The sequence below is a fragment of the Aythya fuligula genome, chromosome 1 (assembly GCF_009819795.1).
Source record: "Aythya fuligula isolate bAytFul2 chromosome 1, bAytFul2.pri, whole genome shotgun sequence".
NCBI lineage: Eukaryota > Metazoa > Chordata > Aves > Anseriformes > Anatidae > Aythya > Aythya fuligula.
The window spans coordinates 200721388-200742293 of record NC_045559.1 but is presented as its reverse complement, the minus strand read 5'-3'; the positions used below and the strand labels follow the sequence as shown (position 1 = coordinate 200742293).

The 20906-nt window shown below is 38.8% G+C and overlaps 1 protein-coding gene across 2 annotated transcripts in view; it reads left to right on the top strand.

The window, feature by feature from the left end:
• The window catches only part of LOC116495794 (disks large homolog 1-like), a 60163-nt gene that overhangs the window by 2538 nt on the left and 36719 nt on the right, over positions 1 to 20906 (top strand). Inside the window, exons 2-3 of one of the 2 annotated variants that reach the window (XR_004253966.1) lie at positions 11512 to 11643; positions 17205 to 18853. Coding sequence is in view for 1 of the 2 variants with exons in the window: in XM_032198509.1 (XP_032054400.1) it covers positions 11512 to 11643 (132 nt within the window). In the remaining variant the exon portion in view is untranslated. Of the gene's footprint in view, positions 1 to 11511; positions 11644 to 17204; positions 18854 to 20906 lie in introns of those variants that run through there. The other variant, XM_032198509.1, reaches the window with a different exon arrangement.

Sequence of the window (20906 nt, the reverse complement as noted above, 5' to 3'; positions counted from 1 at the left end):
ACTCCTCCTTAATGCTTAATGCAGTGTCTGCCATCTTGCTTTTTAAAGTCTAGGCCTGTTTAGGCAGGAAAAATAGCAACTAAGATACTAAGAAACATATAACTTAAAGGGAGCACCAGTTCTTTATGGATGTGGAGAAAAAGGTGCGCTACTGGTTCTGATCATGTTTGTGTCGGCATGCCAAGTCTTTGGCTGATGTCTCAGGGTGACATGAATTTCTTTTCTCAGTTTTTTGGGGAGGGAGATAAGGCTCCACATTCCCAAGAATATGGACAGAGTTGGCACACTTGCTGTCAGTCCCCCCAAAAAAAGAGGAAAAAGAGGAATAAAATAAGGCTGGAAAGGGAGAGGGAGGTACTCTGCAGGTGCTGAATGGACTCCATTTAGATAAGGGATGAGACACTGCGTGGGTACTTTTGCTGCTGTTACATGATGAAACAAACAGCTGTTCTCTTTGGCTTTTGGTTGCTCACCTTTCACTTGTTGTAAGTACACTAAATTTTATATCAAACTAGGCATTTGAGTTTATCTACAACATTACTTGTTGGACAGTGCCATTTGGAGACAATATGGGATGCACAAATTTGAGAATTAAATAAATTCATTATTTTCTCTTAATTTATGCTTTACTTTCACAATTCAACTAGGGTGCGTTTGAGTACAACTATTCTGAAGAAATTTATTGGACTTCTTGAGGAATCTTCACTTTAAAATGAAGTTGTACTACCATACAGAAGAATCTTAGTAAGCAAAGTCAGCTTTTTGAGTATTTTTACATTTCTTTTCTCCTTTCCTCCCAGAGATAGCCCGGTTGATTTCTGTTAACAGTAAGAGACTATATTTAGATTTGTAAGTGCATTTATTTTGGATTCATGCACAAAATATTGAAGAGCATGAAATGTTGCTGCAACTCATTCATGTCTTTCACAGTGACAGAAAAATGAATTAGATCCACGCTCCTCTGTGCTAGAGACCAGATCCCAAATTTGAGCCCTGCTTGCGATCCACACAGCTGTGGCAGGAGCCCCCACATCTGGATGCCTGGCTGCACGAGTGCTAACCCTGCCAACACCTTTACACTTCTGGCTGTGTCTAGGTGGTAGGAGATGCTTAAATAGTGAGGTTTATACTGCCCTCACCCCATTTTTCATCTCTGAGACTGAAAGGAACCGTATCGTGAGCCAGATCCACCCTGTGGGCTGCCATTAATATCTTGACTCCCTCTGCATTGTAGTCACTTCATGAAGGTGTGCTGGTTCTGTTTTACATAAGGATATATATATATATTTTTATCATACCTCTTATATAAAGAAACACTTTCATGGACATATTTTATTAAACCAATCAACAAGAAGAATTAAAAAGCATTGATCTGATCCCACATGGACTATGCCATGTAGGAGAATGTGACAGCTACACTCGAGGAAATGCTAAATTACGCAGTGGTAATACAAATTTTATGTGGCTGGTTTGTTGAAAGGAAGGCATCTAAAACAATTGGGCAGGAATTCTAAAAGCAAAGTTTGTAGAGAGCCAGACTAAGTTATCTCCTGTTAATGCACTGGAGTTCTTTGTGCCCTGAACTTCTTTTTAAATCACAACATTTAAATTTAGGGCTGTAACTTTTGGTGCTCAGAAATGTTGGTGAATGTAGTTGCAGGCTCCTGACAGCCTACTAAGGAGGAAATCCAGTAGGTATTGAAGTAGATTTATGTTTCCCTTTTTATTCTCATAAGTAGTACAAGCTTTTTGTCATTTCAGTTGCTGAATAAATGTTCTCAAATAAGTACACTGCTAAAAGGCCACGTTTTTCACTCCAAGTTCTGTCAAACTACCTCGCAGTTTTTACAGAGAATTGACAGGGAGCAGTGCAGAGTTGTAAGCTAGGTTTACAGACTACGAAAAGCACAATTTTTGTTTCCCAAGAATCGAACAAGTGGCAGAAAATCACTGTCTAAACTTTCCCAACTTCCACCACAGAGCTATGACTGAAGGATGTTGCTGCTTCCCTGGCAGTAATCTTTTTCCAGCCACAGGGTGTTCCCTCTGTGAGAAGCAGCGAGACATTTTGCACACAAAAGGACTGTAGGAGCAGACCTAATATAGATCAAGTCTTTGTTAAATAAAAGCAGGCTGCAAAGATGCCTCTGGATTGGAAGTGGTGAATTTTATGGTCTTTTTTTTTGAATTCTACCATCATTCTGCTGTTTGTCAGATATATTACACAGATCCATCCCATTTTAGTTGCCTCACATACACAGGATGCCCACCTTGTTATCCCAGGGGGCTGCTTTGGTCAGCAGAGAGACTTTTAACTCCAGAGAGGGCATTTTGACCCACCTGATGTCTAAATTGTCTTCTTGGCACTTGTCCTCCTGTCTCCCCATTGGCAGCAGAAGGCATGCAGGGTAGCCACGCTCACTGGGCTCAGGTGAGTGATATCTCAGCCTCTCCTTTAATGTGTAGAGGGAAAAAAACATCTTGCCTGAGATCTTTATGAGAGCTGACGTGTGTTCCCTGAGTGCTATAAATTAACCCTATTTGTTATTTTTGTTAGTAAAAAGTGTTACAGATTGTTGTACTGTTAGTCACTAGAACTGGAAACAGCCATGCTGTGATAGAGACAAGAGGCAGCTGTGCATCCTCTCCTCCCATTCCTGTTAAACACATATTGCACTCAGTGGAGGCAATGGAATCTTGCCTGATAAGCATTTTTTTTTTCCCTTCTCAGCCTCCCTTCTTTCCTTCTGAATTTGTTCCAGATGGCCAAGTTAGATGTCAGAGGGTGACCACGGAGAAAAAGCTGAATTTGTAACTGGTAGCCCACTGTGCTAAAAGGTGATTTTGCAGCCCCTGCTTCAGCATTTTGCTGAAAATTGCTGAAATTCTCATTTTGAGAATTACTGCTTTACTCAGTTTTGCTTATTTTGATCAGTTCCTATCAGGTTCTTGCTTCTTACAAGTATTTAAGGTCTATTTCACTATGGTATCTTGTATTTACCAAGGATTTAGTGCCAAACAATATCCTTATAAAAATAAAGATCACGTTTTCTCTTGCTGTTTTCATCCTGGAAATAGCCAGTGGGGCTCCTTTGGCCTGGTGGGTGGTGACAGTAGTAACAAACACACAAAATACGTGAACAAACCATTTGCTTTTTAATGGCTGCTTTTCGGAGGACCTTTTGGTGGCATCAAACTTTCTTCGCCAAGATGATTTAGTGTAAGTGTCCTTAACTCTGTCTTCACTTTGGGGAAGAAGAGGTAAATGCTTCCTTCAAACCACATTTGTCAGAAAGGTGAGTGAAGGTGAGTCATTCTCTCCTTCCTTCTAGGAAAGAGAGAATCTGGGCAGTTTAGGGTTCTACAAACAAACATTTTGTGCTTCACACTCCTTTCTCTCCTAGCTGTATGGCATATGTCGCTACCCTGCAGAGGAGTCACCTTCCAGTTCACTCCTAGGTGTTGTGCTCTCCAGCAACACCATCTTGGGGACGAATGCCTGCTGAGCTGTGCTTTTACTAAAACAAAGCCACCGCAAATAAACCTCAAACCAAACTTTGCAGGTGTATAGATTCAGTTGTTTAACATACAAAATGTAGAATTCTTTTTGTTTGTTTGTTTTTTTGTTTATCAACAGAGAGACTCCAGCCTAATACAAAGGACCTTAAATGAAAAATCCAAAGTGGCTCTGGGAAAATGTAACATCATAATGCATGTTTTGGTAACAAATAAAGAAGACTTGATCTCATACCATTTCTTATTTTTATTTATTTATTTATTGCATCTCCAGAAAGATGTCAGTGGTACGGGATTAGATCTGAATTTTCATAATTCCACATTGTTTTCTTTCATGCGAAACAATGCTCGTTTTATATGACTTTGGAAGTTATTTATTCCAGAACAGATGCCTTTTTGTTAGCCGCCTGCCACGTTCCAATTTTCACATTTATGTTATTTTTGAATTTGAATCTTCTTTTAAAGAAAAGACACACAGCATCTCTAATAAGTGTATAACTCCTGTTTTTTACTTTTACAACTATCCATCAAGTTCCACTAGCTTTGTGTATGGCATGCAGCTAGAATTGTACAGCTAGATTTTTGTGCATGATGCAGCTGCTCTTCAAAGCAGGGCTCTTTCATATTTTTGTGACTGCTAAGCTCTGTCAAGTTGCCTTTATTCTGCTGCGTAAACAAGAGGTTTTCATTTGGTGCTACATCATTTTGGGGGCGAGTGGCTTCAGTTTCATTCTGTCTTCCTATTTGCATTGCAGATTTTTACACCTAGATTTTAACGTTGTGACACTTGAAAGGCAGAAACAAGAAGTTCAGGTGAAGCTAATTACACTTGCAGGCTTTCTCTCATTCTAGAAGGGGCTTCAGGGATCCAGAACCAGCTTGTGTATCTGAGACACAATCCGTGAAGCCAGGACAAGAAATGTGAGAAAAGATCACTAACAGTCCCCTCTTTACCTTCAACGTGGCTGGGAAAAAATGAGCTCTCTAGGAAAAAGGATTGGCCCCTGTGGGATTAATAGCTGATACCAGCAGTTGCTAAACCCTTCTGTGATCCCTGAAAAAAAGTGATCTAGTGGGAAGAAAGCAGATCCCACAATGAGCCGCTGGTAAGGGACAAGGGGATCTTTTTCTTTATTACAGTAAAGTAATACATAAGACAGATTATACACTATTAAGGTTTTTGTTTTGTTATTTGTTTGCTTTTGAGAGTTAATAGTATTTACAGGAAGAGGTGAGTAGAGGAAGGATACCTGTGGGATTGCAGGGGTCTGATATCCCCACCATCCCGTCTGGGCTGGGGGGCACCAGGAACGCGGCTTTGGTTGCAGGATGCTTTCTGCTAAGTGCTGGAGAAAAGTTTCCTCTGGTTTTATGCTGTGCCAGGCACTAACTGGTCTTTATATAGTTATCCTGTTCCTCGGGTAAGTACATTTAGTTAAGTTTTAAGGAATATATTTAAAACTCAAAAAAAAAAAGCAAGGTAAAGGTAGCGTTTTAACAGAACAGATGTACGGTTACGTGCTGTAAAACCAAGCGTGAAGACACTCAGACAACAAACTGACATTGCAGCTAATTATCATGGAAAATGGAATTTTTTCATAAAGACCCAGTTTTCTTTATAGTAAATTGGACAAAAAGTCTGAGTCCTAGCAAACATGCCAAAAAAAGGAACCCAAGTGTTCTTTTCTGATCATTGCTTCCCTGGCCATTTGTGTGTGCATGTTGTAAAGCTGACAGTACTTCTGCTCGGCTTCATCCACCAGTCTGCTTTGTGGCATTCACAGGTCCTCATCCAGGCTTTGGAGACTGTTTTAAGATAAATTTAATTCCGGAAGAGGGAATAAGAGGCTTTGGAAATGTAAACCATGTACAAAAGTCCCAGGGGTTGGAACTGAGCACACAACATTGCTTTGTCCTGTAAAACTTGTGGTGGTACTTGCACAGCAGTTCTTCTCACAGCTTATCTGCCCTGTTTCTGGTTTGCTACCAGCATCAAAGTCTGGAACAGCAGTGCTTCACAGCTGAACTGCTCCTAAATCTCTGTTTTGCAGGAAGGCAGCCCGTGCGGGGAATTCACAAAGGCTGCGGTTGATCCGGGAGGCAACGCTTGCTTTTGCAGTTAACAGAGAGCATGGGGTTTCTTAGTGGGGCGACTCAGTGAAACCTTAACTTTCATTCCTGGAATGAAAAACCTTAAATTTCATTCCTTGAAAGAGTCACTGACTCAAGTTTAATCTCTGTAGGCCCTGTGGCAGCCACCCCTGGCTGCTCAGAGCCTAGAAATAAGCCTGTGGGGTAATCACTTTGACTTAAATGGTTAATCTCTCCATTTCTATCCACTTGGTTTCCCTAGCAGGACAGAAGATGGGCTCACTCATTATACACGTTCCCAGAAGCAGTTATTTTTGACTCTTGTGCTTGCTTGTTGTGTGTGCTCATCACCCCTACATATTATTTGTCACATCCGTAAGGCCTTATGTTTCCTTGGGGTCAAGTAACCCGTATGGGGCCTTTCTCTGAGGGCTTATTAAAGCCATGTGTGAAGGGCCAGAGATGCTGAGAGCTTTCTGGTTTGTACAGGGCCACACATTCACTGTCTGCTGGTCCTCTGCTGCCCCCCTTTTGAATCTCATTTATGTATATATACATATATACAATATACATTGGCATTTTTTAGTAATTCTCAAGGCTTTCCAAGCATTATAACCTGCAATTTTGTTTCTTTCTCTACTGTCTCAGTATACTGTTTCCTATGTTTCTTTCAAAAATTTAACTGGCTTTTCCCTCCAGGTTAGAAATTTCAGATTTTACAGGGCAGTCTCATGAAGGAGTTGTAAAGCTCCGGTCTTCCATACACAGGAGCACTGCGTGCTAACAGGATTTATCCCTCTGTGTTTGCTGTCTTGTGTGAAGATTAAGAAAGGTAAATGAGTTGTTGGTGGCTTAGGCTTGGATCAGAACCCCCCCCCCCCTTTGATCTACAACAACTCATTTTAAAATTTGGAGTTTTCCAGAGCCCAGGATCAAGTCTAGAGATTCTAAAATAAGAGGGGCAGGGAACAGGGTTTGCTCAGAGCTTTGGCTGTTCCATCAGTGATCATCTAAAGTAAGGTTTGAACCCCAAAGTACAGGTAGTTTTGGAGATCCTTTTCTTTTAAAGTTATCGAAGTTCACTGAAAAAAACTTCCTTGTTCTCTTTCCTGGTGCTCTGATTACATTTCTCACCTCTATTTTGGCTGCTGCTTTTTTCCTCCCCCATTCTTCATGCTTTTTTCCAGCTTTGATGCCCTACATTTTTGCCATTCTGGTTCTCCAAAAGCTGGAAGGAGTCTCTTGAAATAAGATGGCATATTTTTCTTTAAAATTCACCCATGCCAAAGACTTTGCTGATCAGAAACAATTACAATCTCTTTTTGGAAAGGGAAAAGACAACATTTTTCCATACCATTGTAGCCCTAAAGTTTTGTAGTTCACCAATTCTGATGCCAGTGAGAGGAAATGTAAGCAAATGTGGTCTTAAATTTGCCAACAAACTATCTTCTGAGCAAATCTGGTGTTCCCTGAGAGTCAGTGGTCATTTGAAACTACCTTGGGCTGGTGAAGGTTGCCATTAACCAGCTGACCGTGATTTCTTGCATGTGTGAGTCAGAAGTTTCCAGTTGCTGCTAAGTTTGACGTCATATTTGCTTTATTTTTCCATCTCCAGTAAAGCTGCCTTCTTTTGTAGCAGGAGTTTGATGGCTGTAGCAAACCTTCATGGATTGCATCAGAAGCTCTTGGAGGCTTGCAAGTGTTCAACTTAAAGTGTTCTTTACTTAAGTCAGTAGCTGAGCGTTGGGTTTACAGAGAGATATGAATGTACAAGGTACACCAGGCAGCTTGTTCCTCTGTAGTGATGCAGCAGTGGGGTTGTTTACACCAGTATAAAGTGCTTGTAAAATAACGATGCTCTGATTTCACAGTGTTTGTGTGCTTGTCTTTGCTGGGCGGTTGTAAGGGTGTCATCACAGGCACACCAGAAGCATGGAAGCTCCTACCTCAGTTTTGGTGTACAAAACTCCATTAAGAGTTCAGTCATCTAATTTGTCCAAAGTCTGAGCGCTCACCTGTTACACTTTCAGCGAACAATCTGATGCCCAAATTTTCCTTTGTCTTCTTCGGCTTCGTTTTCTCTTTCTTCTTTGTCTTCTTCGTCGTCTTCTTCATTGTCTTCGTCTTCTTCATCATCTTTGTCTTCTTCTTCTTTCATCAAATATATAACCATTGGCCCAGCAGAAGTTTCAGCCCTATAGTATGACTGCCTTTTTATGGAAGTTTAAAAATCAACATACATGAAAATGTTTTTATAAAGTGTGGAGACTATTAAAGTGTGGATTAATCTCTAGTGATCTCATCCAACTCCAAGGAAAGGATTTTTATTTTCTTCTCTTCCTTTTTTTTTTCTTTTCATTTTTATATAAATCAACAGGTTATATTGAATGGAGACTCATTCTGTAAAAGATAAATTGTATATATATATATTAATGTGGTTACTCTTTAGATTTTTTGAGGGAGGAAACAGCTTACTAAAGAAATCCAATAAGCAAAGTTACTGATCTACAGTTTTCTGCCAGCGTCACATATCTCTCTAATTTGTTGCTGTAATCGCTTATTCCCTATCAGTATCATAAACCTCAAGTATTTGTGAACTGGTTAAAAAAAATATATAGTAATAAATTGAAATATTATTAGCTTGGATTAATTAATACTGTCTTAGACAAGATATCATAGGACCATAAATCCTCTTGTATCCTTAAAGAATTTTTCTTTTTCTTTTTTTTTTTATTAAGATGTTTTGAGTATGATTTATTTAAACAAAACAGTTATGCAGATACTCTTGAGGATATATATGAGTTTCTGCAGGATTGTATCATCTGAGGGGTTCTTGTCCAAGGGGCCTCTCTAAGGCAATAGGTTCAGCTGTATGAGTCAAGGTCGGTGTAATTAGACTCCACGCAATGCTACACTTAGCTTTGCTTAACGTTTCAGATGAATGTGTTAATTTAAAAATATAATATGTAAAGAAACAGTAAGAAAAAACGGAGCTATGTCCATCAGATTTCATCAGAAAGAGTTAATGTTTATTTTTCACTGGTCTTTTGTTAGCAGACAAAGGACCTACTTGGGATCAACACAACTGGGAACGGTAAATGCCCGTTGAAAAGGTTTGAGGTCTTGTTTGAATGAATGTGGATTTGGTATAAGCACTGAACCATGGAATAAACACTTCTTAGGTGTATTTATGATACATTTCGACTTATTTTGGCTGCTAAAAATTGCCCGTGTGCTCCAGTGGATATCATCATCGCATACATACAGCGATCAGATCCTCCATGAAAACCTGGAAGAGAAGAACGTGTAGGTAGTCAGCTTCAGAAACATTTGTTTATTAATTAAAATGGCAAGGAATATTGTTCTTATTTAACTGTTGTACTGCAGTGTGGGCAGTCAGCTTTGATTTATGCTTCACAGCTGTCAGCCCAAAAAGGCAGAAAGTACTGTCCATCCTCACCTGCTTCAGGTATAACTGGCACTGAAGGTAATCATGATCTTGGAGAGCGTGCTTGGTGTTCTTCAGACACGCTGTGTCTGAAGGCTATAAAGGAAAACTAGGCAGGAAGGTAGTTCCTTGAGCTGGGATTTAGCCAGGATTTAGAGTTAACACTAGAGCTGTGCTCTGTTACTTGTTCAATTTGTAGGGTTTGGGACTGTTTCGGGGTCCACTGGGAATAGGCTTTTTTTCATCTTGATGAACTGCAAAGCAATAATTTTGGTGAAAATAAAAACTCTGTTCAACCTCCCAGAAGGATGCTACTTATAAGAACTCTATTCAGCTGCCCAGAAGGATGCTACTTTTTTTTTGTTTTATTTTGTAGCTGTTTTTTTTTTTTTTTTTTTTTTTTTTTTTTTTTTTTGTATGTTTTTTAAATCAGAGCTGTACACTTTGGGGAAGGAATAGTGAATGATGGAGGGGATGTCAGCACTGTGCCCCAGGTGACTGAGCCAGCAGGAGTGGAATAACATCTTAAGCTCTTAACTAATGATTTAGTAGTGGGGAGCCAGAACTTGTATATAGACAAAATCAGAGGCATCACAGGGAAGTCAGATGCACTCTTATGAGCTCAGCAAAAAGTATAATGTTACTGGGATATCCAAGGCCAAAGAATCTGAGTTCATGTATAGAGGTAGTTACATATCCCCAGCAACTGGTTGGGAATACAGCAGTGGGTTGGTCTGGTTTGGTGGAACTGATTGTTAAAAAGTATTTTTGCTTTCTGCTTCTTGTAGCTGCTTTGTTTATGAATAACTTTGAGGATGTTGCTTCCTCCACCCCAAAAGCTCCAGCCTGGCAAGAGCTGTTCATGGCACAGCACCCTACTGCCTAGGAGAAACCACTTGTGCACAAAGGCTTGCTCGAGCCTTGGGCGAGCTGAGCACCCTCATCTATAACACTCAGTGGAAAAAAAAACACACACAATTTTTGAGGGTGATTCACAGTGGGAGCCTAGCTCCAGTATTCAGAACTGGCCTTTAAATGAGCTGATTTCTCTCTGTGCATTGTAAGTGGGTACTAAGCTTGCTGAGTGCTTCAGGTTAAAGCCGGGCAAAAGATGTTATTCAAACCCTTATGTGAGGAGATGTGAGGAGAGTGAAAATAAATTACATCTTCTTAAACATCAACCATTGATTAAATGTTTCTCCTTTCATAATTTAAAGATGTTATCAGCTGAGTGCAAGTTGTATCTTTTCCCATACTGTGAACTCATTTAATTGTTGCACTGCAGGGCTCACACTGAATAGATCATGTTCAAGGTCCTTGCTTGAACAAAGACAATCAATTTTTATATAGAGAAAAATAAATTTGCTCTCAGATAATTAGAAAAAACAATGATAAAAGCAGTCTGGTTTACCTTTCAAAGCATTTTGTCAGAACTTCATTGCATTTAATCTAGCTAAAGTGTCTGCACCTGTCCTATAATGAAGCTTATACTGAACTCCACTGTAAGAAATTTAGATTGAGCCACTTCTCTCATTATAATTATTAATTTATATATTTTGTTTACTGTTTGGGAATCTTATTGCAACTTGGTGGTAATATAATTACAACAGCATGTGCAGACATCTCGGTGTCATAGGTACGTATATGGACATTTCTACTTAGGATGGGAGAAGGAAAGGTTAAGTCTGATTCTCCTTTTTCCTGTACATTTATTTATATCAAATGATGATATTTGGATTTCATATGATTTTATATGTCACTCATGTTCTCAGCAAATGACTATACAAAGACAATAGCAGCAGGAGAAAGAGAGCTCTGTTTTCCTGGCCTCTTCCAGAAGGCTGGATTGCTCCATTTGAGCCAACACATGAATGCAAGTCTGCTATGAAAGTCTCATTTTCAGCAAAGAGGTAGATAGCAATTCTGTGTAGCGAGGGAACAAAAATAAAAGAACCCTCTTGGACACCTGCCTTTCAGATACACATTTGCTATTCAGAGAACAGAGAATTGAATGCTTCAGATGCCAAGCAAAGACTTTCATGTCTTCTCTGAATATATTTTAAGGCCAGTTTTCCTGCACAGATATCCATAATGGTTATTGCCTATAATTTTGTAGCTTCTGCAAATTGTAATTTGGTTCAAAACCCATAGCTTCCAGCTGGTTTTGGATAAATGAAAGCTAAACACTTGTTGTAGATGTTATTCAAAAGATCATTTTCCTTTTGCAGGGTTCTCAGATATGCAGTATTCTTCCTGTTTTGGCGATGGGTCAGTTTCTCCATATTGCCTGAGTTTTAAGGTTCAGGGCATGCACCTTACGAGAGAATGCAACACCATTTGGTGTTAATGTTCCTACATGTGTGAACAAATGCCTTTAGAAATGTGGGGGCAGTCTTTGGGCATTTAAATATGTTCCTGAATCAATAAAAACTGTTTTTGTACTTGTTCATTTTTAGATACTGACCGAGCTCTAGTGCTGCTGGAAGAATATTGTAAAAAACTGAGGAAGCCAGAAGAGCAACAACTGAAAAAAGCCATCAGAAAAGTGATGGGCATCTTTAAGAGCAGCTTGTTTCAAGCACTTCTAGGTAGGTACTAATATTTAATGCCTTTGTATGCCTTTGAAGGCCAGACCCAGGTCAGACCTTGTAACATTCCTCTTACTGTGCACTCTTTAATTTGTATTTACAATGCAACAGCATGTTGAGATGATCCTTCTTGGTTCACTGTGAAGAAACTCATTGTCCTAATATTTCAAAGGTATTTGCTTATTTATAGTAAAGGAAAGTGTAACCAAAAAGCTCATGCAAGATAGGGCATCGAATCATTATTCCTAAACCTTGCTGCTTTCCTTTTGTTTAACGGAAATTGTTGAACCAGAGTAGGATATAACTATGCAAAGTTGAATGTGAAGCTGCATCTCCACACAGGTGAATGACCAAAGTTTTGCTGATTTTCATCTTTTCTAGATTTTATCATCTAAAATCTTTGCATCTTTTGCATTATGTTTGATGGAAAATGTCAGCCAAAGAAACTCAGAAATTAGTCAAGAAAAAATGCACAGGCACACAGTGAAAATGGCCAAATGGTCCCATCCATGTGATGTTGCAGCGTTCAGATAGCGCTGGTTCAACACTCAGTTTTTCTTCGACGTATGTGGAAGTCACTGTAAATGACAGCATTTGTCAAAACAGAGCACTTGACGTGTTGGAGTTTTATGTAAAATAACTTTTCTGAGTTATTATACATAAAATGTTTTCAACATCATGAACTTCCTGATGTGGTCTCTATTGTTCTGTAGTGCTTGTGCTGCCAGTCCTGGGATGTGGTGACAATAAGTGTGTGCCACGCTTGCTCTACCTCTCTCTGCCCTCTTGCTCGCAGTGCGTTGACCCCTTAGTTTTTCATTCCTTCACAAACATCTGTAAATTTTGTGGAGAATTAATCTGAAGGGAGCATTTCTTAACACAAACAATGGCAGTGGAACCACGTGTTCCCTCCGGTTACGGTTGTTTGAGGCCAGATTGACAATTGTGCTCATTGCAGAGCTACAATCAGTAGTAGTTAGGGAAAAATTTTGGTTATACATCATAAAAGTAGAAGTACATGAATACAACACTATTACTGTGAAGATGAGGGAGGTCTGTGAAGACTTTCTGTAACTTCTGTAGCATTTATGAAAAATGTATTTACCTGTCTCTAACATTTCCTGCAAACAAATTAATGTCAATACTAATTTACTTGTATTTTTCCTTGGATTACTTAAAGTCATTAGCTTTATTTTATAAACCCTGCATAATTGTTATTTATTATTTTAAAAAAGTTACTACATTTGTACCTAAACAGTATTTACCAAATAGTAATAAATACATCTGAAATGAAGAACGAAAAAAAGATGGGAAGTTTCTATGTTATTTTCATGAAGATAACTGCGAATATCAAAGTATGTATTGAAGAGATACACAAGTCTCAGAAGCATTGTACATCTGTACATCGACTTCTGCGGTACTTTGAAGTAATCCTTCAAAGTGTTCTAACAACATATGTGCTTCGTGTGTGGCTACACTGCAATATTTTATGATGTATTACATATGCCAGGGATGGGAAGGTGATTATAGCTATATTAAGGTTGAGTCCAAAGAACAAAGAAAATCATTTGATTGCCACAGTTACAGATTGAGGAATACAATGGTGTGACCTTAGATAGCATTTTGATTTGTAGGACTTTGGGTGTCTTTTCATTGTCCTCAAATGCTTCATTATATAAAAGAGATTTGGAAATTGCCAGGCGTGTTCAAATTCTCACATTATTACATTTGGTTTGCTATTTGGTTGGTCTAGATTCTGGAATAATACAAAACAGTGACCTCTCATCAATATTGTAAATGTGGAGGATGATGTTATTACACAATCAATAGAGAGGTTCTTGCATAATCATCATTTCAAAAAGCTCCACTTCCATGACATGTGTTTTAGCTTCCCATCGTAGTTTCTTCCATTCGTCTATCAATAAGACCATCCAAAGAAATGCTGAAGGCAGAACTCTCTGTCTCATTTTAAGTTCTGTACTGCTAAAGTACCTTTTTTGTGTGTGTGTATTTACAGAATGTCTAAAACTCCTGAAAATGTCCATTTTTGAGAATACAATGTGTCCATTTGTGAGAGTAAAATCACACAAAATGTGATTCCTGACAGAATTGTTAATCTGGATGCATAAGTTTTCATTCCTACCAGATGTAAAGTTAATAATATTTTAAGTGCCAAATTCAGTTGTTGTAGATCCTACAGCTTCAACAGAATTTGAGTCCTTTATGAATAAATTCAGCTATTGTAACCATCCCTGTCCTTTACATCTGTGTTCAACTCTAGTTAGCTTCCAAAATGCTTTAAAAATCTATAGGATGTCTTTATGTTGAGTATACAAGAACCAATAAAGAGTAATGTAATGTAATAAGAGGTACTCTTCAAATCTGAGCACCAAAGTTTAAGTGTTGTCTAGTTCCTTTTGTTCTCAAATTTATGCTTGTGTGGTTTGATACTACCAGCCATGTTTGAACTTGGACTCTTGATTTTTTCTTATCCTCATTGTGTTTCATAAATATTGACTACTGAATTTAGGAGTGAGAAAAATGAGGACTCGATATTTTTCATAAGCACAGTCTACACATGGATGAAGTGACCACAGATATGGAAGTGAAACGTCTGTAAGTGATTTACAAAAGGATTATTGATGCATTGTTCTTTTGCATTTTAATGTGTGTTCAAAAACATCTCTTTTTCCCTTCAGGCTGTTCTTGTTGCTAGACTTCTTGCTAGAGTTGCTGTGTTTGGTTACAGCTGAGTTGGTTGTCAAGAGGCACATTTTCAAAGCGACATGTGGAGCCGTAGTCTCTAGAGTCCCATTATACTCAAGCGGCCCAAACACAATTCTTTGAAATTTCAGCCCTCAGTTTCTAAGAGGATGAAGGAGGAAAAGCTCTTTGGAAGGAGTGTGAAAAGGGAAGAACTCCTATTTAGATATTGACATTACTCTTAAGTCAATTCCAAATTATTTTCACCAAAAAGATTGCACCAATCCTTCTATGCATGGTGAGAGGGAGAGTTACAGTTTGGTTCTTATTATGAGCTCATAAGGATTTTTGTTTTTTGAAGGGGCATCCGTAGCTACACAACATTAAATTGATAGGATGCTCCCAAACTGTAGCACATGTTATTTTTTCAGAAGTAACCCTATAAGGAAAAGAAAATGAAACCTGCAGAAATCTGAATGTTTCATCTGTTCGGATTATCTCATAATGGGACATCTTGGAGTCATTGTGTAGAGATCAAAAAGAAGAACTATAAAAGAGAACAATAATAGTCATCTGGACATTTCAAAACATCTTTTTTTTCCCATTCTATTCTTTATGAAGAACACACAGTTTAGTACAATCTTATTCTAAAAATCTCTGCTATATATTTGCCCAGTCCTCAGTTCATTAAGAAAAGTGCATCGTTTTACAGCTTAGAAAGCTGTTCTGTGGAATGAGAATGGATGAAAGAGGTTTATGTCAGAGGGTTGTTTATTTATTTATTTATTTATTTTTGGTAGATGCATCTCTATAAAACATCATTTTGTTTCTAGCAGGAATTAAAGTGCCACAAATAGCTGTAATCATCTTATGCAGTATTAGGTGAAAACTAATCTCTATAGGTTTTTCTAAAATTCGGATAAACCCAATCTGTAGAGGATGACGTATTTCCTGAGGACTTTTAAACCATGTCTTATCTTTATTTTTTTTTTCTCATGCTTGCATAACTTTGCCTGAATTTTAAATTGGCAAATTTTCAGCTACAATCTGCATCATGTTTTTTTTTTTCTTTTTTTAATAGCATTGTACCATTTCTGCAGAATAATGTGGATGTTATAAAACCGCCTGCCTTAAAAGTTGCTGTAGTAAACACTACTGTAAGGATTACATAATTTACTGGTCATCTGTGACACAGCCTGTATTTAGAGATTTAGGATATAATTTTATGGTTTTAGTAAGAGGGGTTTTTTAGACTTCTTACCTCATTCAGCTCACTTTTAAATAAGCCCTGTTATAACAATCCATTTTAAAAGAGCCACCATGTCTTTTAAACCAGGTCGTAAAGGAAGTCAGGTTTTTCTTCTGTGTTCACATATTCTTTTTCTAAAAAATGTTTGTGTAAATTAAGTGGCAGTGTAACTCAACAGTGCTGAATTGGTATCCAAACTTCCAAGAATATGTGCCTTGTGATCCTCTGTGTTACTGGAGAGTGTTACAGGATAGATAGGGTATATAAAGACCTAAAATACAGCCATTTACTGCTTTAGGAGAGCCTAAGCAAGTCCTCATTGCTTTATTTTTTTATGGTGTTTTAAAACCAGTAAAATACATATTGATTAAAAAATAAAATAGCCATTGACAAATGGAAACATTTAGTACAGGGAGCATGAAGCAGGTCAAGAGCTTGGCTTCATATGGCCTTGTCTTAGTTTGATTGACTTTGGTGGCTAAGAATTTGTGGGCTGTGACTGAAACTCCCCCTGTATGTAGGGCATTTGCTAGAGCTCTCTCCTCTGCGGGTTACCCGATAAATGTAACTCACTAGGGAAACTTCTTCTCTTGATAAAGATACTTCTTTTCATGCTTAATATTACAAAAATTTGGCAATCTCAGGAAGATGTACAGATACAGACATGCATATGCAGATAGGAGGTCCTTTTAAACCATTAGGTCTCTTTTGTCTGAAACCCACATAAAATATGATCAAAATTCTAGACAGTACAAAGGTCTGGACAGACCTTTCTGCAGAAATGTTTCACTGAAGACCTAGAGACACTTTTGAGGGTGTGGAAACGTAGAGGTGTAATTATAATGCTTATGCGAGGGTATGTCTACAAGGTGTCAGTGACAATTAAAAGCAAGGAGATGGCTTTCAATGGAAAATGTTTAAACTTCAGGATAGTTTAGATTTGAATTGAATCTGAAGAGGAACCTGTCATAGAAGTAAGGTTGGGATGTTGAAACATGCCCCTGACACAAAAGGAAAGTTGCTAAGAATGAAAAATGGGGAAGCTTTCAGTAGATGTAGCCATGCATGTCAGTTAAGAGTAATGATTAAATAGCCCCCATTTGTTGGCTTTAGGGCTGAGAAGAAAAACTATGCTGTTGGCCATATAGAGAAAGGAGGAATGGAACAATAAGGAATTTGTGTAGGCATGTTCAGTTTAAGGAGAGACTGTTTAAATAGTGACAGAAGGAAATGTGAGACTAGAGGGAAGGAGATGGGTCAGGATGGGGGAAGAGATGCTTGAGGAGCAAGATAAATTATGGGAAGAGCAGGAAACGTGCCACGTGGGCTGGACAAGGAGCCTGCAATGAACCAGGTGTTGAAGAATGATAGTAGAAGCCAGGGGAGAAGTCGGGATAATGCAACACCTCAAAAATCCCGTGCTGGTCATACGTGGTAGTACTGGTCTCCCATGTTAAAAGCTCTATGAGATTTGCATAAAAAGAATATAAATAATTGATAAAATTGTGGTTATCATTTGTTTCTATGATCCATCTTTAAGAAATTCTGCAGTCACTTTCAGGCTTTTTTCCAACAACCACCGAGATCAGAAATGTACTTCTTCCTTCAGTGTGAGATCTGACATTCATGGGACAACGGAAAACAAGGCAATACCAAATTGCACGAGGCTGCCGACTCAGCTGAGTTGAGGATATCAAACTGAGGCAAATCACCTTTGTAAAGCCCTTGCCTGTACCAACCATCCTCATTCTGCAGAAAGAACCATCTCAGCACTTACTGCCGTGTCAGTTCTTCAGGGATATAAAAGGTATTAAATGAATTGCTGTACTGGGGAGGCTTTTCAATAGGAAAGCATAACGGAGTGTTATCTATTCCTACTTGCCAGGCTTGCTCTCCATAGGTGTTTTTACCCCACTTATGCATTCAGCATGTTTAGCTACTTACACTGCTCTTGAATGTAAGGTCACTGATCTCATGTTATTGTTCTTGAGACTTAATCTCAGTGAGCTGGTTTCTGGTCATGTCAAGCTATTTCGCCTCGTGTAATGACACTGAATTCCAGAGGAGTTAATCCAGTACAGCCAAGCCCACATCTGGTCCAGGGACATTCAGCAATTCTCTTTCCGACAGCCTGAATCCAGCATTCACTAAGTCAACAGAAAAACTCTCATTGACTTCGTCGGATCGTGCCATTGGAGAGAACTTTCCAGAGATTTATATTCAGACTTTTCCAGGTTGAGAAATAAAGATTCTTCTATAGTCATATATAAATGAAGATTATTCTATAGCCTTCTCAGGCTATTACAAATGTCAAGAAACAAAAAAATACGTGCAAAAAACCCTTCAGAGCTCTGTCACACTTGAGAAGCGCTCAAATGACATCTCTGACAATGGGGAAGCCTGTTATTACTCCTCACAGAGTCCTACTTTCCCAAACTGGCATCTTTCTTTGTTGCAGCATAAATTAAAGCAGAACTGAAATTTAAATTCAAGGGCAGCTTTTGTTTTGCCTGAAGACAGCTGCAGCTGCTTTTATTTGTCGAGTCCAATTCTCTTAGTAAGCAAATTTGTGCTTTCTCTCAAAAGAGCTAGATCTTTGGGATGATTTGAAGCCGTCTGATCTTTTTCGACGAGCTGGGGGCTGGACCACAGCCAGCTGGTGGGGCTAACCCTCGCATCTTCCCAGCAAAAGTCAGGTTGCATAGAGTAAATTGTTTATTCCAAAAAATGTTAGATCTACTGTACCTGCTTTCCTATGTGTTTTGGCCTACCACTGTTTTTCATCCCATAGCAGTGAAATTTTCCCAGAAATATCTTTATTTGTCTCCAACTCTTCTGGCTCTCCCAAGCCCGGGGTACCTGCAGAGCCTTTGGGGGAGCTGGGGCTTCTTCACTTCTGCCGAGCTGCATTGACATTGGGCAGAGCATTCAAAGTTAGTTGGTAAGAGCTGGCTGACGGATGCACATGCAGGAAAAGGACAGACAGACATCACATTACTGTAGGGAAATCAGGCTGAAAAATCCAGAGACTGGAGTTTTACCAGAAGTCTGAAATGTTACCGAGTTTCTGAGCTGTGTCTGTGAAGAAGCAGCTGATGTGATTGAACAGGGTGATAGGTACTTTCTTCAAGACTCCCTTTTTCCCCACAGCAAGTTGGACGTATTGATCGTTTGGATACTCCCGAAATAAATTGGCTAGTCTGTTAGAGCTGTTAAGGTCTTTGAATACAATCAGGCTCTGCAGGGCTAGGTGATGTCCTCTATCAGATCTATCAGGAGTTGGACTTGATGGTCCTTGTGGGTCCCTTCCAACTTGGGATATTCTGTGATTCTGTCATCTTTGAAGGTCCCTTCCAACTTGAACTGTTCTAGCATTTTGTAAATATTTCTGCATTTGCACAAATCTCAGAATTGTTTTTGCCCGTGGGACCTGGCTGGGTGTTGCAGTGGCGTCGTACAAGGAACAAGCAGGGCCAAGACACTGGTCTGGCTAGCCAGCCTGGAGACATGGGGAGCTCTGGGAGAAGCTCCCATGACAAGTTCTTAATATTAAAGCTGTTTGGTTATTGTCTTTGTGTGAAGATGCGTGTGGGAAGAGTTGGGATTCTTGTGTGAGTACCCAAAAGTCAGTTTTTGCTTGAAAGGCTTTAATTTTTAAACAATCGTGGATTACCAGAAAAGACCTGAACTCAAAAGTACAATGTCTTAAATTTGTGGGAATTTTGATTGTGAACTCATCCTTGCTGTTGACTTTTTCCTTAATGAATTGAACAAAACCTCTGGGTATGAATGCTGATGGACTCTGAAAAATTCAGCATCCCAGCTGGGCTCTGTCTTTTGACTCTTGGCCTATCTGTATACACGAAGAAACCGATTACAGCACTGATACAACCTAGGTAATACATAATCACTTGTAATCCTGATGCAACCCTCTGCTCATGTTTTGCTGCCTTTTAGCCCATGAATGATAGCATTTCCACCTCATACAAGGAATTTGGGAGCTTTGTGGACTTTCCTCATTTGAAATGCAAAAGCCGTGCATTCAAAATAAACCATTTTTAAGATGAGTCTTTAATATGAGCAATGTGGTAATTATTGAGCTTGTTAGTTTTCAATATCCAGCATAGAATAAAAGCTGGTTTTGTTCCTGTAGATTTTTTTTTTTTGAGAGTGTCTTGGCCATATGTATTCTGTGTATAATTGGAATTAATAAAATGCAGTTGCAGCAGCTGTCGTTGTATGGCTGCTGTCCCAGCATGAAGCTTGTCTTTTTCTTTGCATTAAATAGGGATAGCCCTTTATTGTTGGTTTGTGATGAGAACTAGAGACAAATTATTTAGAGATGCATTTAGATAATCTGGTTTTATTTTGAATAATGTATTCTTTTACAAGCTGGGGGAATATAAAGAGACAATGAGGTTATCATTATTGCTTTTCTTTGTGTATGTGTTAAATAAAGACTGAATTTATATCTTGCTATTGTAGTTTGTACATCTACTAATAAAATGGAAGAAAATAATCTGGAGCAGACAGTTCCATCAGCAATCCTTATGTTTATTTTTGTCAGCAGAGCCGTTCTCCCTCTCTAATGTTTTGGTCTCTGAAGTCATTTTAGGTTAGTCTGTGATGTGATTCTTCTTTAGTGAATATAACTTCTTAAGAAGATTCATGGTAATTTTAAAACCACAGAAATAATTTAGCCTTTGAGAATCGTATACCTCACGGCTTTCAAAGGTGTATCAAATGAACCTAGGTTGTTGCTTGGTGCCACTCCTGTGACTTTTGGGAATTCCAAGGCTCTGCTTTTCTTACCCTTGTCAGTGAGGTGCTTCCCCTGTCACAGAAGTCAGTGAAAAACCCTGAGTTAGGTCATTCAAGTGCAGTTGGGATTGGGAACTAAATAGTAAGATGCATGGAAGTAAACTAGGTCAGAATATATGTACATATAGGATTATGTATATATCTAGCTATTTATAACTTAAATAGAGATACATATACACACACACACCACACACACACATATATAAGTATCTGTTTCATATTTATCTCAAACTTTTACTGTAGTTAGCTCAGGTATGATTCTGTACTTTGGAGATCTGGTGGGTTTTAAAACATGTCTTTATAAGAAATGCTTCAAAACGTGTTCTTTGTGTTTATTCTGTCATGGAGGGGTCCATTTTCTGCGGCTGCATTTGGGCTGTCAGCCTGATCTGCCACCAAGATGACTCTGAGATCTGCTCAAAGAAGTCTGAATTGTTCTTTCCTGTCTCTGTCATCATAGGTGTGTGGTTTTGAATTTCTGCTGACGTAG